Source organism: Poecilia mexicana, unplaced genomic scaffold (genome assembly GCF_051168715.1).
Source record: "Poecilia mexicana isolate PSO_F unplaced genomic scaffold, ASM5116871v1 scaffold_22, whole genome shotgun sequence".
NCBI classification, from domain to species: Eukaryota; Metazoa; Chordata; class Actinopteri; order Cyprinodontiformes; family Poeciliidae; genus Poecilia; species Poecilia mexicana.
In genome coordinates, this window is record NW_028263391.1 from 20,451,783 (window position 1) to 20,471,197 (window position 19,415).

At 38.3% G+C, this 19,415-nt stretch overlaps 1 protein-coding gene across 1 annotated transcript; it reads left to right on the plus strand.

Annotated features, from left to right (window-relative positions):
• Nucleotides 1–461: 461 nt before the first annotated feature.
• On the plus strand, nucleotides 462–10,656 carry LOC106921639 (uncharacterized). Its single transcript, XM_014993450.2, has 16 exons — nucleotides 462–539; nucleotides 1,154–1,222; nucleotides 1,994–2,098; nucleotides 2,175–2,273; nucleotides 2,787–2,885; nucleotides 3,802–3,900; nucleotides 4,219–4,317; nucleotides 4,894–4,971; nucleotides 5,042–5,107; nucleotides 5,185–5,232; nucleotides 6,864–6,995; nucleotides 7,065–7,217; nucleotides 8,731–8,844; nucleotides 8,923–9,196; nucleotides 9,396–9,640; nucleotides 10,441–10,656. Exons 1-16 carry the CDS (start codon nucleotides 462–464, stop codon nucleotides 10,654–10,656), a joined length of 1,974 nt encoding a protein of 657 aa, XP_014848936.2.
• Nucleotides 10,657–19,415: the final 8,759 nt, after the last annotated feature.

Consider the following 19,415-nt stretch of genomic DNA (forward strand, 5'->3'; position numbering starts at 1 on the left):
ATCAATACACATACTGTTCTTTGCATAATTAATGCACCACACTGGGGTTAGTTTAGTTATATTTCTGCACTTTTTACCTGTTGTTCTGGTCTTGTTTGTATTGTTTACATCAACATAAAGGTAAAAAAAAAGTCGAATAAAATGCTGCTGCAGTCTCACCCAGAGAGATGGCAGAGAACAACAGAGGGATTACTCATTACACCGTTCTGTTTGGAGACATGTCCAGGATTAAAGGCTCATTCTGACCATCAGCTCTGAAATCCTTTATGTTTCTGATGTGAAGATTAAAGGATCTGACCATCAGAATCTCAGCAGAACATTTACAGTTTATGTTTCACCTGTTTGATCAGAAACCTGCAGCATGAGGCTTTTACAAAGTTTTCCTCTTCTCTTTCCACTGTGTCTTGGTTTGCTCAGAGATTATTTCTCATTTTTCTTTCTTCTGCAGGTGCAGCAGCTGAATGGCGGCGTTCTGCAGCAGAGACTCTGTCAGATCGTCAGGCGTGGAGAACTTGGTTTGCACGCTGAGTTCATCTGAGGTGACGCCTTCATCTAGATGGATTCTACAGCTACTTACATATTAATACAACAAAATCTGCTTCAGAGCTGTGTAGTTTACAACTAAACATCACTTCACTTTGTTTCTACAGGAAAAAAAAAAAATTCTGACATTTTTCTCAAAATTCAGATTTTTTTTTCCTTAGAATTTTGTTTTTTTCTCTGAATTCTGATTTTCTTTCTTAGAATTACGAGTTTAATCTCAGAATTCTCACATTTTATTCAGAATTCTGACTTATTTCTCTGAATAGTGATTTTCTTTCTTAGAATTATGACTTTAATACCTGTATTCTGACATTTTTCTCAGAATTCTTACTTTAACCTTAAAATTCTTATTTTTAATTCCTCGGAATTCAGGGGGGGTTTTTCTCTGAATTTTTTTTTTCTCGGAATTTTGTCTTCAGTCTAAGAAATTTAAATTTTAATTTCAGAATTCCAACTTAATCTAAAACTTTTTACTTCACGCTCAGAATTCTGACTTTTTTCTCAGATTTCTGTCCTTTTTTCCCCTAGAAAATCAAAAGTCTGATTTTTTTTTTTTTTTTTTTTTGTTCCAGTGGTCATAATTGTGTTCTCTATGTTTCTGTGAAAACAGGGAGTAGAAAACCCTCCTGACATGAAAGTCCACTGCAGACCTGGAGGAGGTGAAGTGGTCCATTCAAAGGTATAGAGGACAATAGCCAGTTTCTGCAGATTGGTTATTTTGTAGAAACTATTGTTTGAATTTTCCAGGAAGACTCAAGTGTACAAAAAAAAAAAAAAAAATCAGGTTTGGTCCAAACAGGCCTGGGTGCTGAATCGATTTTACACGTATCCACTGATTTGACGTCATTGAACTTGGATTCATAAAACTGTTGGCCAGAAGGTCATGACCTTATTTAGCAGCTTGCAGCAAATTCTGTAACATAATTGTTCAAAAACCGTAAAAAGAAATAAAGAATACTGAACAGATTGAAAAATATGACCCAGACAGAATATAAAAATATCTACCCTGCACCAGGTGAGACTAAATTCAACCCTCCTTCTCTGAAATATGGATGCAGGTGTTGGAGGAGGTCAAGTGTCCAGCTGTGAATGTGTGCAGGAATACATAAATATAACAACAGCCACATATTATTAGGACTTTATTCTCGTAATGCTCTGACTTTATTCATGTGATTTTATTCATTTTATTTATTATTTCTTAGTATAGCCCTAATACTCTGTTATAAAAAGCTGTAGAGACCCTAATTGAAGTAAAAAGTTTGCAAAATATGACTTCTGAGTAATAGTTCCCCTTTAAAGATATATAAAGGCACAAATATTTAGACACATTTTTGTCTTCCAGGTGCATAAATTCATCTGTATATCAACTATAAATGTAATTTACTGTGAAACTTTTGACACGCATCAGGTGTTGTTTAGAAGTGTGGTGTGAACGGGGCTTTTGTTTCAGATCTCCGGGCATCAGACGGCTCTCCACCGCAGCGCCATGGTGGGGAACAGCGAGACCATGGCCGCTCTGATCGCTGGAGGCTGCGCTGTGGACCTGCAGGACCCAGTGAGTTCTGATCACCAGTGTTTAGAGCTACGGGTCACGTTCCTCCATTCTGACTGCCATGTTCTGTTTGTTTGAGCTTGGAAACACGGCGCTCCACGAGGCGTCCTGGCACGGATTCACACAGTGCGTCAAACTGCTCGTTAAGGCTGGCGCTGACGTGCGCGTCAAGAACAAGGTAATTAGAGGAAAACTCGTCTCAGCAGAGACGGAGAGACTGAGTTTTCAACTCTGAGATTTCCACAACAAAGCACAATAAAGCCTCTATTGTTGAAGGGGGGGGGGGGGGGGAGCTGGAAAATGTATCAGATCAGCTCCTGAGCCTGAAGTTTGATTTCAGTAAACATCCTTCTTGTTTTCAGTTTACAGAGATTATAATTCCGGGGTTGCAGTTTTCCAAACATGATTGTGTAATATTCTTACTGAATAAAGTCAAGCCTTTGATAATCCGACATCTCTGTTACTTGAGCCTCTGATTGGACCAGCAGAACACCAGTTTGATGCAGTTGTTCTCAAATTAACCTGCCAATCAGCGGGGGTTTGTTCTGACCGAAATAAACCCACCAATCATCCTCACTTATTGCTGCAGAGCCTCTCAGGCCGGCTGTGAAGTGATTTCTGATCTCTACCTGCAGCAGGAACTGAAATGACCGCCCAGGGTTCAGGTCTCGGTTTGTTCTGAATGTTTCAGGCAGGAAACTCGGCGCTTCACCTGGCCTGCCAGAACGCACACGCTCCCACTGCTCAGCTCCTGCTGCTCGGAGGTTCAAATCCCGACGCCAAGAACAAGGTGGGAAAAGATGGCAGAACCTTTTATTTACCCAAATAAAACACAAGGATCTGGTTAGCATGGAAAAACTATGCAGGAAATTTGTTTTCTAGTTGCACAATTAGCTTAGCGTAGCTTAACTGTGCTGTTATGCCAACTCTATTCAACTTACTTATCAACCTGAAGTCAAAATGACTGAAACTGAAGCTTTAAGCTGTTGTTTGCAATTTGAAATCTATAACTATATTTTATTTAATGTGAGATGAATAATCTGTGAAACAATAAAGCTTTTCCATCTTCTCCCAGTGCTATTATTAGCCCCGCCCCCGATCAGAAACAACCAATCAGAGCCAGGAGGAGGCTCTTAGTGCTTAGTGCTAGTACAACTTGATGTTCCAGAAAAACTCTTTATCCACCACCATCTGTGGCTATGCTAACTAGCGTTAGCATTCACTACAGGCTAAGAAATTGTAGCATAGCAGAGCGCAAGGTGGGAGGGAGGATGGGAGGTTGTGAGCAGTGCTTATACAAGCATGATTGACAGCGCTAAGACCGTCCTCCTGGCTCTGATTAGTTGTTAGAGGAGTTCAATTTGTTCACAGATTATATGTGTTATACTTTCATGAAATAGTAATTTTAGCAAATATGTAAAACATATATTTTTTATTTAAGCTACTTACTATAGCTTTAATACCCCTCTGTTCCTTTATTAAATGTTTTTTGTGTAATAATCTGTGGCTACCGATGGGACTAGAGATGGAAATTAGCCACTTGGTTATTGTGTTGACATATAAATGTTAATTAATATGTAATTCCCCATTTTTAAAAAAATAAATTGAAAAAAATCAACAACACAATTATTTAGGATTTATTTAACATAGGAAGCATTTCTGTTTCCAGTCGTCCCAGTCAAATTTCACCTGTGCTCCTGCTTCAGGTGGGCGACACCTGTCTGCATGTGGCTGCTCGCTACAACAACCTGAACCTGCTGAAGATCCTGCTGAGGTCGCAGTGCTGCTTGAATGAGACCAACCAGGTGACAGCATCCTTTCTTCCTGAGACTCACAGACAATTCAACATCAATTGATTATTGGAATAATCCTCAGATAATTTAGTAATCAATTAACTGTTAAGTGGCCTTTTTTGAGCAGTCTCAAATGGGAAATTTGCTGGAAGAAGAGCATATTCAGAACAATAATTAAGTTACAATTGTACAAAAAATACAAAAAAAAAATCTTTCTGTAAATATATTCTACAAATAATCAACTGTACATTAAATGAATGTCATGTTATTGCATTTTAGGCAATGAAATGCTTTTATTTTTACTTTGGTTCTGGTTCTGTTCGACTGCAGGCTGGAGACACAGCGCTTCACATCGCAGCAGCTCTGAACCACAGGAAAGCTGTTCAGCTTTTACTGTCGGCTGGTCTGGATGTGCGAGTCCGGAACAGCGTCAGAGTTTTTCATTATACTTTTATTCACTATGACTTTTGTCTAATTCAGACAGTTTTAATTAGTTTGGTAAAGTTTTAGGTGAGGAATTGAAGAGGGTCAAAATGTTGTATTGTGATTCTGTATTACAAAAACTTTATTAAATGTTCAATACCCAAATGACTGTGGTGTTTTATCCCAACTTTTGCTGTTGCCATTTTGCAGACTACTTGGTGAAGACCGACGTTAACCATTTGTGTGGGGAAAATATTAATTTCTCATCATTCCAAAAAGCTAATAAGTAGATTCATAAACACTGAAATGAAGGATGTTATACCTATAACTTAAGTATGTTTTAGTTAGTTTATAAACGTGATTTAGTTCCAGTTAGTTATAGTTTCCCCCGTTAATTACCATTTTTATTTGTTTCAGTTAATAAAAATGTTTTTTTTCAATTTCAGTTTTTGTTATTTTGTTAGCTTTATTTAATTTGGTAACTTAAACTGAAGAATACTGGAACATCTAAACCCCTGGCTGATCCATTGAATTCATGTCAGAGTTGAAGTGCTTCCTGGCTGACATGTTTTCCTCCTTCAGGCAGGAAAAACGGCGCTGGATAAAGCCAGAGATCACCAGAGCAAACAGGTGGCTCTGCTGCTCTCCAAAGTTCCTCAGGTTCATTAACTCACTTATTATTCAACATTATATCCAAACATGTCACCAGAACGAGTGTTCCTCTCTTCAGGTACGCTACATGAGAAGAAAGACGATGAGGAAGCCCAGACTGAGAGCGCCGACTCGACCCGCCAAAGTAAGAAACGGGAAGTTTAGGATCAGGTTCAGAATCATTTGAGGAGCTTTGAAGCTTTTCTTTTCTCTGGTTTTCAGGTCGGCGCCTTGAAGATGGAGCAAACTGAACCCAGATCAGATGGTAAGGTGAGTAATGAGCTGAATCCGGTTAAATCAGAGTCAAACGACTTGGACTCGAGTCAAACTAGAGCAGGGGTGAGCAACTCCAGGCCTGGAGGGTCTCCTGCAACTTTTAGATGTGTCTCAACTTCAACACACCTGAGTCAAATAATGAGGTCGTTAGCAGGACTCTGGAGAATCTGACTGCACTTAGGAGGTGATTCAGCTGTTGGATTCAAGTGTGTTGGACCAGGGAGACATTTAAGAGCTGCAGTACACCAGCCCTCCAGGACCAGGATTGCTCACCCCTGGACTAGAGTCACATGACTTGGACTAGAATCAGGCTGGAGCCAAAGGACTTAGAAATCAGACACACAGGAGAAACATGACGAACTAAAAGCAGTTCCACCTCTTTGACTCGAGGCCTATTTGATTGTCTTAGTTTTAAATTAGCAGTATTACGTATTTTCCAGACACATAGTGCCATTTTACAACACAATCAAGTAGCTACATTACTTTTAGTTGTTATAAAATGCTATATGTAAAAAATATGACTTAAAAGTAAATTTGACTTTGTAATTTAACACCTTGAAATTTGGCTTTTGTCTCTTTAAAAACTCCTACTCTTTCTGAAAATCACCACAATGTGATTCCTCTATAAACCCTGTAACAAAGTTTTTACCAGCGTTTCACTCAGAAGTAGCTTCTACAATGAGTTCAGCAGTTCTGCCAGGTGTTTGCTAATTGCTGCTGGCTAGTCTGAAGGAGCTGAGTCGAAGAGTTAATGGGGAAGGGTGTTCTGGAACATGGAAGCTCAGAAGATTGGAAACTGCAGCTCTGAGGAGGAGCTGCGTCTAAAAGGCGGGGCTTGGTCCCCCGAGTCTTTTTGCACAGCTGAATGGTTACCATGGTGATTAAATGATTTCTCAAACATGCATGAAAGAATCAAAGCAACACTCCAGGTATGTTTTTGATTAAGGAATAACATTATAACATGTTGTAAACCTCAAATAAGTAAATTTTACATAATAGTGCCTCTTTAAACCGACGCAAATTACAAGACGAACCCTAGAATATCCCCAGATTTACTAATATTGTGTAGCTTTAATAGGAATAACTCAAATTCAGACAAAAAAAAATTATATGTGTAACATTCACAAAACTATGGAAGATCAGTGCAGGTTTACTGTCAATAAGATGGTAGCCTTAAGTTGATATCCAAGTCATCTGCTGAAAATCATTTATTTCTTTCATATTTTTTTATACAAGGTCCGAAAAAAAATCGCAATGTCAGATTTTTCCAATATTGTGTAGAAACTTGGGTAAATTATAGTAAAATGTAAGCGAGGATTGAAACACGACAAAAATAAGATAATTTTTGAGTTTTTGAAGTTCAGTTCTACTTGTTTGTTCAGCAAAACAATAGGTTACATGTTTATGGCTAAAAATTCAGAGTTTACAACCTGAGACTTGGTTCAAAGCATTTTTTCACTTTAGACTCGACTTCAGATTTGTTTGCCTTTAACTGACCTGAAACTCTGGACTCATTTCCACCTCTGAATTCAAAACCAACTCATTAAAACCCAGAGAATAAACTCCCTTCCTAATCCTAACTGTGACACAATCCTGCGAGCAGTGAGACTTTGACGTCTCTGCAGGATCTGGACGCAGAAGATCTCACCTCAGGAAGGAAACACAATAAATCCCAGAAGGACGAGTTCTGGGATGAAGGCGGAAAAACGTTTCAGCTGTACACTCTGTACAGAGACAGGGAGGGCAGAGTTCGGCAGGTTGGTTCAGTCCAGCTCAGAAGTTGAAGGTTCCTCAGGAGAGAAGTGAGTAAATCTGTTTCGTTTAAGGCTCCTGCCAGCGGCTGCATCTGCGAGTCTCTCCTAAAGAAGCTGCAGGACGATCTGACGACCTCAAAGCAGGAGCTGAGGCTGCAGATCCTGAATGTCCAGGAGGAGCTGCACGGCCAGATGGACCGGATGGAGCGCCGCAACAAGCACCAGGTTAGCTTTCAGTGACGTGGGAATTAGGAACTCAGGTCTGGGTTTGACGTCAGAACCGAAGTAACAACGTTTGAATTCAGAACCATAAACGTTGTTTCCAGTCGCTCTTAGGAAGATCATTTTACTTTATATTAGCATTAGTGTCATACTAACAAAAAATGTAAAAGTAAAATTACGAGAATATTCTTAGAGAAAATATCTGAGTAAGGATGTTTATAATGAATAAAATTATACAAGGGTGCATAAATTTTATTTATACTTAGACTAAAATATATCAATATATATCATAAAAATCGTACTAGTAATTTGTGTAACTTCTACATTTTCCTTATAACAAGGATTCATTTTGAAAACAAAATATTAGGTTTTTTATACTTCTTCCTCCTTTTTGAAAATGGTAAGATTATTGTGGCTACAAAAATGTCTTTCATTCCTCGTTTAAGTCTGTAATTTTATACTGCTTTCATGTTCGAAATAAAGAAAAGAAACGTTGCACATAAAAAAAGTTGATGCATTTGGATGTTATTCCCATAATATGACTTTATTCAGGTAATTTCATGACTTTATTATTTTTTATTTTCTTAGTATGATCCTGGTATTAGCTACGTCATAACGTTCCTTAAGCAAAAACCTTTTTTAACTTTTTGTGTTTAGAGTTCCAGGCTCTACCCGTAACATTAATTTTAGAAACACTTTTACATTTGTGTCTTGTAAATAATTACATTTCCACCACATCTTGATAGTGTTGCTGTGAGGAGCGGCCATTCTGAAACACAAAGTCCTCTTACAAGCCATTCCAGTTGAATTTCCCAGTTCTGAGAGTAAATGACTTTATTAGTATTTATTTGTTTCCTCATCTAACTAAGAGGTATTTGTTGTTTTGCGGCCGATGCTTTTATTTTGAAAGGGCTTTAAAGGGTAAGGTTGCTAAGTGACTGACACAAAAACTGCAGGCTAACTGACAATTAATTAACTGCTTGGATATCATGCAGAGAAAGAGCGCACAGGTCGCAGTGAAAAGGAGATAATTAAGAAGTAGTCCAACTAAGGTCTAAACAATTATTTAGCGCTTGGTTGATGAGGGAACAAGGTGAGTTTTGACGAGAGTATTGTAAGTGTAATGTTTATGTTTTGACATAAAATAGTGTTAATATTTGATTAACTGTCGAACAGTTGAAACAGTTGGAATACGTTTTAGTTCATTTGTAATACAGAAATATTATAGTTAATTAAATACATGCATTGTGAATTAAATGTTTTAAAGTTTACAGGTTAAGGTAAAAGGTTAGAACCACTAAGAGTTACTAATGGTATTTTATTTGTATGTTTGTAGCTCTTATGGTGTGTTCATGTACAAAGACTGTTGAATAAAGAAACGTGAACCATCAGTTAAAGAGACCATCTGAGTAAACTGGATCACAGCATCGACCTGATTGATCAAATCCATAAATATCTGAAGAATCAAACGATTGCGTGGCCGTCGCGCCTTCGTCTGCTTTGTGTCTTTGAAAAGCTCAGGAAGTTGGAGATGTTGATCCAGGAGAAAGCAGCGTGTGAGAGGAGGAGCCTCACATCCAGGATGGAGCAGAGAGCAGCACAGGACCGGGCAGAAGCTCTGAGGAACCAGGTACCATCACCTGACCCAGTTCAGCACCTGATCTGCTGGATGCGACGGCCGCTTAGCAGCTCTTTGCTCTGTCTCTAGGACGCTCTGAGATATGAACTGAAGGGCTGGTGTCTGTCTCTGCTGGAGGACTTGGACATCTCAGTTCCAGCTGAGACCGTTTACCAGAACCTGCTGCTGTCTCCGTCCGCAGCAGCAGAAACGGACCTGGAGTCGGTGCCGCTGCTGTTTTCTGGAGACAGCAGCCCCTCTGTGTCCGCCAGCACCCTGAGACCCAGAGGATCTGAGAGTCTGAGGCTGGCCGAGCCGACTGGGGGCAGAACCTACTTTGAGATGAAGGTGGACAGGTGTGCAGGTACGTTTGACGTTTATAAATGAATAAATACCATGGTGGAAATATTATCTTGGAAAATAATCTTCCTTTTTTATATAATGGGCCAAAAACTCCAAATTATTCCTGTTCATTTTTGACTGCGTGACTTTACAAACGGCACCACATAGATGAGCACAAACCTAAAACAACAAAACTATAAACTACTTTTCCTCAATGACAGATCAGAACCCAGAAAGCTCACTGGACCTCTCCACAGTCTCTTCTGCCCCCTCCTGGCTCCCAGGAGTACTGCAGAACCTTCCTCTCTCTGTCGATTACACAGAGGATCGCTCCAGCAGCACCAGCACCGGCCCACAGGAAGAGGTCCAGGGCCCCAAAAGCGACACTATGGTTCTGGAGTTCCTCATGGACCGACCTGCTGAGCCCACATTCATTCAGGAGAGGAAACACCTGCACGCCATAGAGGTGAAATTCCCAGTTGAATTTATATTGGGAATTCAGTTCGATAAAAGGACCAAAGCTGCAGCATTTGTTAAAGTTTCAGCTGCTGCGGTTCTCTTTCTCACTGCACTGTCAAACAAACAAAAGCATTTGAAAAACCGGTTCCCCTCCTCGCCTGTGGTGGCGCTGCAACAAGAACGACTGAAAAAAAAAAACAAGAAGACGATATGAGCGCTGTCATTTCTCCAGTTGGCACTAAACTCTTGTGTTTGTTTTGGCTGTATTTACCCAGAATGCCCTGCGCCGTAGTCCATGGGTCTCCAGAGTTCACCTCAACAGAACCAAAACCTTGGTTTGTAGGCGAACCAAACCCTGTACAGAAGTGAACTGTGTTGCAGTTCAAATACATGTGTGAACCTCAACAAAAGCAGGAAGTGGACTATAGCACAGGGCATTCTGGGTAACTGGGTTTTTTAAATTAGTTTGGGTCGTTTGACACAGTGCAGTGAGAACGTGAACCGCTACAGCTGAAAACATAACATGTTGCAGTTTTGGTCCCCTCTTGAACCTCATATTTATATGAGGTCTGGACTTTGACTAGGCCATTCTAACACATAGATATGGTTTGATCTAACCCAGCAGGTCTCAGTTCTGGTCCTCAGGGTCCAATGTTCTGCATGTTTTAGGTGCTTTAGCTAAGCAGTTAATACAGTCATTTGAATCAGACCTGCTGGAGCAGCAAAGACATGGCTGGTCCTCAAGCGGACCTTGAGGACCAGCCAGTGAAATTCTGCTGACTAACTGAAGCTGTGTTCTTGGTTTAGGTGACTCAGCAGTTCTTTGATGCCGTGTCGGCTCAGCTGGAGCGCTGGTGTTCCAGGAAGATCCTGGAGGTGGAGTTCCAGTCGGAGCTCAGGGCCCAGGCGGAGAGGAAGGAGATGCTGCAGCGAATCAGAGAGCTGGAGGAGGAGCTTCACCGGCTGCAGACCAATGAGCAGAGAGAGAGCTTCCTGAGACCGAAGAAATCAGATTTTAATTGAGTACTGATACGGTCTGCCAGCAGATTTTAGCTTCACGATTGTTGGAGATCTTTATGTTTGTATGGGTTTTATTATCAGGAGTCAGTTCAGACTAAAAGCAGATCCTCATGGATTTCACTTTGTCTCCAGTAGATGAGGTTTCAAAGGGGATCTTCATCACATTTTTTTGCACAAGATCAATCTCTGCATGTCTTGAGCTCCTTTTAGAACAAATAGATGTGCAATTATATAACCACAAAGCTTTGAAAAGCAGAAGTGGACCTCCTGCACAACCAACAAAATTGCAGAAAGTGTTTTCTGGATGGTAAGTCAACAATAAAACACTTATCTTTTGTAGCAGTCGTTGTACAGTGGTAAAACCAGCTGACCAAATGTGCTGGAGCTCATTTGCTAGGTGACGGGCTGAGGTTGCTAGGCAACATCCAGTTACCTAGCAGATACCTGTTGATTATGACTTAACAATTAGGAGGTTTTTTGAAACGGCTCATTTTCTAGACACCCAAAAACATTAACTTATTGCCAAAAAACAGTAATAATACACTGGGGCTTCCCCCAGTGTATTATAAGCCTGGCGGGCCACCAGGCTTTACTTGTGCCCCCGCCAGGCTAAGCATTGCTTATGTATTTTTTTTTTTTTTAATGTTTGCATTTTTAAGACTTTATAGTTGGTGTTCAGGTATTAATCTCCCAATCTTTCAATAACACATAATTATCAAGTGATATTTTCAAATTTCCTGTCAGCTTTAAACATTTTTAACTCAAAAACACAACAGGCCGCTGGATGAATGACTGCCCTTGCACCCATCTGGGCTTAGAAGGTTTTCGGTGTGAAAACCTTGCACTTGGGTTGTTTTTAAAATTAGTTTAGATCCAAATGGACATGCAAAAATAACAACATGCAAAATGTGAATTTTGCGTGACAAACTTCAGATTTTGTAAAGAAGGTTCCTCATAATTCATTCCATCAGGAGTCACCAGAAACCTTCAGAAAAGTAAATAAAATCTCAGAGTGTTGGTCAATGTAAAAAAAGAAAAGATGTGAATATTTCAGGTTGTGTGCTCACTGATTTTCTTTCACCTTTCATCACAACCTGATTCATGCTCTTCTCCTTGTGATAATGAGCCAAGACAAGTGTAGAGTAATGTTTATCTGTATTTTATGTTGATTATTTGGTTATCTCTGCAGAAACACAAAGCAGAGATTTTTTTTTTCTAGTAACCTTGTTTCTGTATTTTCTGTGGAACAGCACAGCTCTGCGCAACGCATAAATAAAAACTGCACAAAATAAAGTAGCTAAATATTTGTCCTCTGTGATTTATTCAGGGATAGTTAAAGTTTAATCTGAACCACCACCATCACATTTTTGATTTAAAAACTCCATAAATCTAGTCTGACAGATCGCTACATTTTTATGTTTTTTTTGTTTGTTTTTTTTTGGTCCTATCGGGTCGGATCAAACTGACCAGTATCTGTTATTGTTCTTTCGGACCTCAGCAGGTGAGTTAGGAGCCTTCAGCTGCAGAAGAGCATCACATGCGCCCCCTGGTGTAGAGATTAAGCGCTGCAGCAGGAAAATCATCCCTCCATCCCGTCCATTGTCCATGCTGGTGCCGGAGTACCTGGAGAAAATCTGCCCATGCACTGGGAGAAAAAGCAAAGTCCATTCAGAAAGATCAAAGGGTGTGATTCAGACTTAGAACCTTCTTTTGGATTTTTTTTGTCCTACCAAACCTGACTTTTCAAACTCAGAAATGTCTTTGTCTTTCCTAGAAAATGTCTGAGATTAATCTGAAAATTTCTGAAATTTTTTCAAACTCAGAAATTTCTGAGTTTCTTGGCGGAATTTTTCTCCTTTTTCCTAATACGCCGTAGTATGAGTGCATGTTCCAACTGTAGTTTCTTTATAATCTGAGATTACAGCGCAGAGAATAAGTGGGCGGGGCTTCCGTCCAGTGGGCGGGGCTCTGGTTGTGTAACCCAATGATCCTGGTGTGACATCTGGCGTCGGGCCTCAGCGACCACACCGCAGCTTCTGAAGGGAAAATCAAATCAATGCTGCATCGACCGCATGGGGGCGCGATGGAAACCTAATTAAAGGCCCTGCAGGCACAGCTGGTCGTTTTCATGCAGACCGAGCTGAAACATGTGGCTGTACAGTGATGGAGGGCTCAGCGCACAGCGGGACGCAAGGCTTAATCTGAGCTCATCACGGGATTTCAGGAACACGTTGATCGTCTCCGTAGTCAGCTGCAGCTAGACATGCAATAATTAATCACTTCCTGTCTGAGCATTTAATGCAGTGCCAGTTAAAACCTCAATGAGGCTTCATTATTGATGAAAATGCATCTTTCCTTAGATCAGGGTTCCCAAATTTTTACGCCTGAGATCCAAAGAAAAAAATTATTCCCTCTATTTATTTAAAAAAATAAATGCATATCACACTTTTTTTTTCTTTAAAAATGATTGACATATTTATCATTATTTCTTGAGACATTATCTGTACATGTATTATTAATCTGCCAGTGGAACTAGTAACTTTTTCATCAATATTAAGGTTTGTTTTTTTTTACTTTAAACAAGCTCATATCTTGCTGAAAAGTTACTTGTTAGCTTGGTCTTATTTCAAGTTTACTACAATATTTGCACTAGAAACTAGACAGAAATACTTTTTAAAATTTAATGTTTTTGCAGTACATAATGTTATGTAATTAGTTTATTAATATTTATTCTCAGAAGAAGCCTTAATCTCAGATGTTATCATCTGCTGTTTCTTTTTTTGTTTGTTTGTTTGTTTATCACATCAAATTTGAATTAAAAATAGATACTAATTCACTGGCAAATTATTTCACTTATAACACATGTCAAACTGAAGGCCACGGGTCAAATCTGGCCCACTGTAGATTTTTATGTGGCCATACAGACTCCAAATTACATCAGTAAGTTGCTCCAATTTTTCACAAATCTGTAAAATTCACACAAAATCAACAAATCTCCACATTTATTTTACTGCACATTTATTGACCAAAAGCATTGGGCCTTACTTGATGTCAAGTTACAGTCCATAACTGATACGGCGAGTAATTAAAATCACATTTCACATCATACATTAGAGCAGAGGTTCCCAAACTGTGGGGCGCCGTGTTATTGCAGGGGGGGGCGCGGGAAGCCGTATGGATGAAAAAATAAAAAATAAAAAAAATATGAACACTGTATGCGCTGGGTTTTTACCTTAGAATGGCCAATTCTCTGTTATTCCTATGTCAATTTGATACAGTAGAGACTTCCACACTTCCCATATTTGTGTCCTGTGTCACTTTTATCATCCATAGGGGGGGCGCAGAAAATGTTTGGAAACCATTGGGGGGGCGCAGAAGGAAAAGTTTGGGAACCACTGCATTAGAGAAAATATCATAAAAATTCCTTACAAACATTTCTAAATTGGCACCACAAAATCTCTGCTTTGGATTGCAAAAAAAAGCAAAACGCTAAAATAATAATAAAATTGTGGAGCAACAGCTATTTATTGATATTTTAAACATTTAAAATATCAATAAATACATTCTGGCACAACCGGCCCTTCAAGAACTTTCAGATTTTTGAACCAAAATAAAAATGAGTTGAAAATGTCTTGATACAAGTGAAATAATCTGCCAGTTTAACAAATACTTTTTCTATCTATCTTGCTAAATAATTCATTATAAGTTAGTTTTGTTTTTTTTCAATTGCTCCAGGATATTTGCAGTACAAAAATACTTGGTAACATTTTGTGTTTTTGCAGTGCCTCATCTGTTTATTCGTGTTTCTTGTGTTTAATATTAAATCTGAGCTTCACCTGGCCGAGGTGAATCTCCAGGATGTGAGTGAAAAAACATACCTCAGTGTCTCTGAGGCCCGTATCGACGGTCCGGGACGGAGTTGGCACCCCTGCCATGGGAGCAGGGAGCGGGGTGGGGGCCGTGTCCCGGCAGCAGCTGATCAATGCTCACATCCTGTGAACCCTGCATGTAACACGGCAGAGCGTTCCCAACACACACAGACACACAGCTGCACGGCAGAGGGAACGGCACGGCCACTAAGGATCAGAACCCAGGGAGATCCGAGCAGCCCCATGGGGTAGGAGCATCCCTGATCGGCGTTTTCCCAGGATTTACCAACACGATGCCGTTCACACGGAGGCCCAGAGGGACAGAGGACCTGTGAGATGTAAGCTGCTGTTTGCATGTTTGTGTCATGTTGTGATGTTTGATCTTTAGAGGAAGCAGAGAAGACAAAGTGAACACTGAGGCATTGATTCATGCTGTTTTAAAAAAGGTTTTGATGTTTTCTTCCAACTGTTGCAGCATCTTAGTTCAACCATTGACCTTACGTCATCCACTGCCCAAACAAAGCTCATACTACAGTGGCCCTGAGGGCCAAAGCACTGCAGCAAACTCCTTTTATATAATCTGAGAAAACGTAAGACAAACTGCAAACATTTAAATAAAGAAAAAAACACATGTGAGGAGTTTTGAGAAAGCCTCTTCCATTGTGTTGGGATTTAGAAACAATAACTTCTGAATTTACTTTCAGGTTTTGGTTTTGTTTGTTTTTTGGGATCTTTGAAGTTGAACCAAAAGCTGCAGCTCTTCCAATGAAAGCAAACTAAACTGAGGTTCAGAGCCGAACTGAGATTATATAACATCCAGCACTCAGCTCAACTATGAAGGTCGACCCCCCCAAGCTTTCCAACAAGCGATTTGTCAATGTTTTCCTCAGCAGAGGTTCACCTGGACGGCTTCCCCTCACCTTTATCTCAAACCAAAAGCCTCCAGATGTGATGTTTTTAATCAAGATTTGGTCTTTTAGACTCATGACTCTTTTTAAAACACTAAAGGATGATTTGAGCTACTTCTAGATAACAAAAGTCACCTAGAAATCTTATTTTGTGGAAGTATTTTAAATGTTTGAGGGGATCTATGCTACAGGAAGGAATTTTGTACCATTTATTTATTCACATAGAGACAATTTACAACATTTTATTAACCTTTTAAAAGGCGAGATTCAAGGTAACAGCAAAAAATGCTAATTTCCACCTCCAGATTGTAGATTGATATAATCAAGTATAGTTTAATAGATTATGAATTATTAATTATATCCATATCTGATAAGTCATTTTTTCAGATCTCTCTAAAGCGACGCAAACCAACAAACAATTCATAAAACAATTTCTTTGCCTTCATTAATATTAAGTGAAATGTGATTATTTAACAGCCATATTTTTGCCATCTGTACAAATATTTTCCTTCAGGTGTCATTCATCCAGCCCCTTTCATTCCAATTAGAAAGTTACAAAGTGTTTAATTTAAAAAACACCTGAGGTCGAAGACGCTCCACTGAAGGAAGCAGAGCTCTGATATTCATGCTTTCTGAAGCTTCTCAACATTTTGGACGGACGTTTTTATTTTGTTCAACACATAGAAGTCATCAAATTAGTGAAAAGACTCCAGCTGTGTGTAACTGAGATGCTCTGTGAAGATCTCAGGTTTTCTAAGAGAATATTTTGAGATGCTTGAAGCAGGTTTGTTGATAAAAACAATATTTCAAGCAAAAACTGAAAGAATGTGACACAAATGCAAATCTACTTAGACCTGACCGTTCACATAAACAGACTAAATAAACCTGTTAGGAATCAGAGCATATTTATGTGTTAGAATGGCCTAGTTCAAGTCCAGATGAAAATTAAATGCCTTAAAGAGACTGGTTAAAAAATATAAACCTCTTCAACTGGACAAGTTGGACTATTAACCTCTTTTGTTTATTTTCAACCAACCTCTTCTATCACTATCACCCAAAGCAACAGGTCCGAAAAATGTTTCTATCATTTCCAAATAATTCCAAAATAGGAAAGTTTTCCTGCAGAAAACAGGAACTTGAGATCATCGTTCATGCTTTTATTTCCTCTTGACTACTGGAAGGCCATTTTCACATATTTCACCTTCAATTGATGAAAAACACTGCAGCAGTCAAGAGATCATAATACTCCCGTTTTTTCTTGCACTTTAATCTAATTTTAAAATCCAGACTTTAATCTTTAAACTCTGCATGGTCAGGATTAGGGCTGAGACGATTAATTGGATTAATCATGATGAAACGATGATTGAAATAATCATCAACTAATTTAGTAATCAATTAATTGTTAACTGTGTATTAAAACTCAAAAAAACAATATATTCAGATCAGTAATTAGAGAACACAGTACAAAAATACAATATATGCATCATGTGTTTAAGATGTGTATATATAGATATATATAGATATATATAACTTTTCTGTAAACAGGTTTCAGCCAATACTCCTCAAGTGGCCTAGTCCAAATTCCCCAAAGAAATGCCATGTTACTGTATATTAGGCAATAAAAGATTTATTTTCTTATTTAAAAAAGGAATTCAATTATTTCTTTATTTGTATCTTTTAATGTATTTCTATTATTGCATAAAAAAGGTTTAAATCGTTAATGGTTAAACCATTTTTTTGTCCGATTAATCGATTAATCATCAGAATAATCGCTATAACAATCGATTCCTAAAATAATTATTACTAGTAAAGACTCGTCCTACACTTCCTGATTCACCTTCCTTTTTTTTTATGCCTTAACTGTCTTGATGTCTCTAGCCAAGCATGCTTTTCTTTGAGATTTGTTGAAACAATATTGTTTATTTTCTGTTAATTATCTATTTGTAATTTATATCTGAGAGCGATGAATATACGGAAAAAAAATATTTTATTCACTCATCTGACTGAATCTGAGCTGCTTTACAAAGAGGAATTTCTTTTGGTCTCGAGAAAAGACTGTTTCTTTGAGATATTGACTCAATATGCACCTAAATTTTGAATTATTTTCCTTATGCTTCACATTGAAACATGACAAAAATGTGAAAACGTACAAGACACGTGACCATTTTTAAAGCGTTATTTCTGATATGATCTGGTAAAATAATTCATCTAAAAGCTGTGAACTGAGGAGACCCCAAAGGAAAGTCCTGGACCACTGCAGCAGCCAGTGAGGGACTCAAAGGGGAAATTTGACTGACATGGTTTGCATCCAGCTGTGGCCTTAAAGGGAAGGTCACTGCAGATCAATACAGTGCTATTCACAGTGATCGCCTTTGTCCTGTGATGGCAGTGCTTTCCTATGTGGTGCCAAACCAGCCATCTGCACAGCAGATGATGGGATATTTATTCATCAGCAGTCATTGTATCTGATTTTTGCCAAAATCTATTAAAAAAAAGGTTGTTTTGCCCCTTTAGAAGATTGAATATATCAACAACACCTCAGTGTTTACCTCTAATCATGTTGGCAAATTTTGTTTTTATCCAATTCTGACAAGTACTGTTAAGTTAATTCAATCAAATAGTTTGTTTCTGATTGGAAACAAGAAAACAATGTAGGAGTCCCCAATATATTCACATTATTATCAATATTAGTCGATCACATAGTATTTGTTTTTTCATGTTACAGTAATAATGATGCAGCAAAGGATTATGGGTGTGGTATTTTTAATGCCGTCAGAAAGGCATGAAAATATATTTAATATTGCTAAATATCAGGTATCCACCAAAACAGCAACATATTGGTCCAACTTTTTATATCAGTGCATCCTTAAGACAATGTACAAGTATTCTGTAAACAATATATTAAAAATATATATAGAAAAATACATTTTTATGCATTGAAATATATTTTTTTTCAATAATCGATGGAAATTCTTTACTGACATTATGGCGTTAAAAGCCTTCTTATAATTGCTGATCTGCTTTTTGCAAGTGTCCACAGGTATCTTCACGAGTTATTCCACAGATTTAAGGCAGGACTTTTGCACGGTCACTCCAAATTGTTAATTTTATTTGCAGTCAGAAGAAACAAGATAATGCTAAATCTAAATCTACATAAATAATGTTGGGCTTAAATGTATGTGAAAAATGAAAAATAAAATTTTCTTGCAATTCTTTTGACTTGGAAATAAAACTACAAATGCTCTGAAGAGTGATGAAACTCTGCAGGATTTCTAGATATGTAATCATGAAAAAAGAAAATGTGTGTTTTACTGCATGTCATCTTTTAACGCAATGTTTTTCAAAGTGGGTGCTAGTCCTGGGGGTTTGAAAAAGCTGGAGGGAAGATGAGGACACTGCTGCAAAAAATGCTCTGAACTCAACTAAAATCAGAAGGTGTGAGATTGCATTTGTGCTAAAGGAATATCATAATTATTAAATACTGAATGAAAATGAGGAAGAAACATTCTAAATGCTGATGTTTCTTTATTAATTTTGTAGCATTGTCTGTTTGCAGAGGGTTCCCCACCCAGAAGCTAATGCTAATTTTACTTCACTTTAATTTTTAAATCTGTTTTAACCTTCTGAGATCAAACATGAGAATTAGAGTTGAGAAACAAGAGTTGCCTTCATGGCAGCTACAAAGTACCCATTTTGAAACCATCTAGAGTTTAGGACATGAATTACTGGTTCCATTTTTAGCATTTTGTCAAGGAAAACTTTCTATCATGTACAGTTATGTCTGTTCCTCAAATATACTGAAGAACCTAAGGTTTATTCAAAGTTATGAATTGCAGTTCCTTTCTGAACCAGCTACACTGCAAAACACAAAACCTTACGAAGTTTTTTTTTTTTTTTTTCAAAATATATTTGAAATAAGGCAAAACTAAGTCACAAGTAACCTTTCACTGGAAGAAGTATGCAAAAAATATTTTTAATAAAAGTT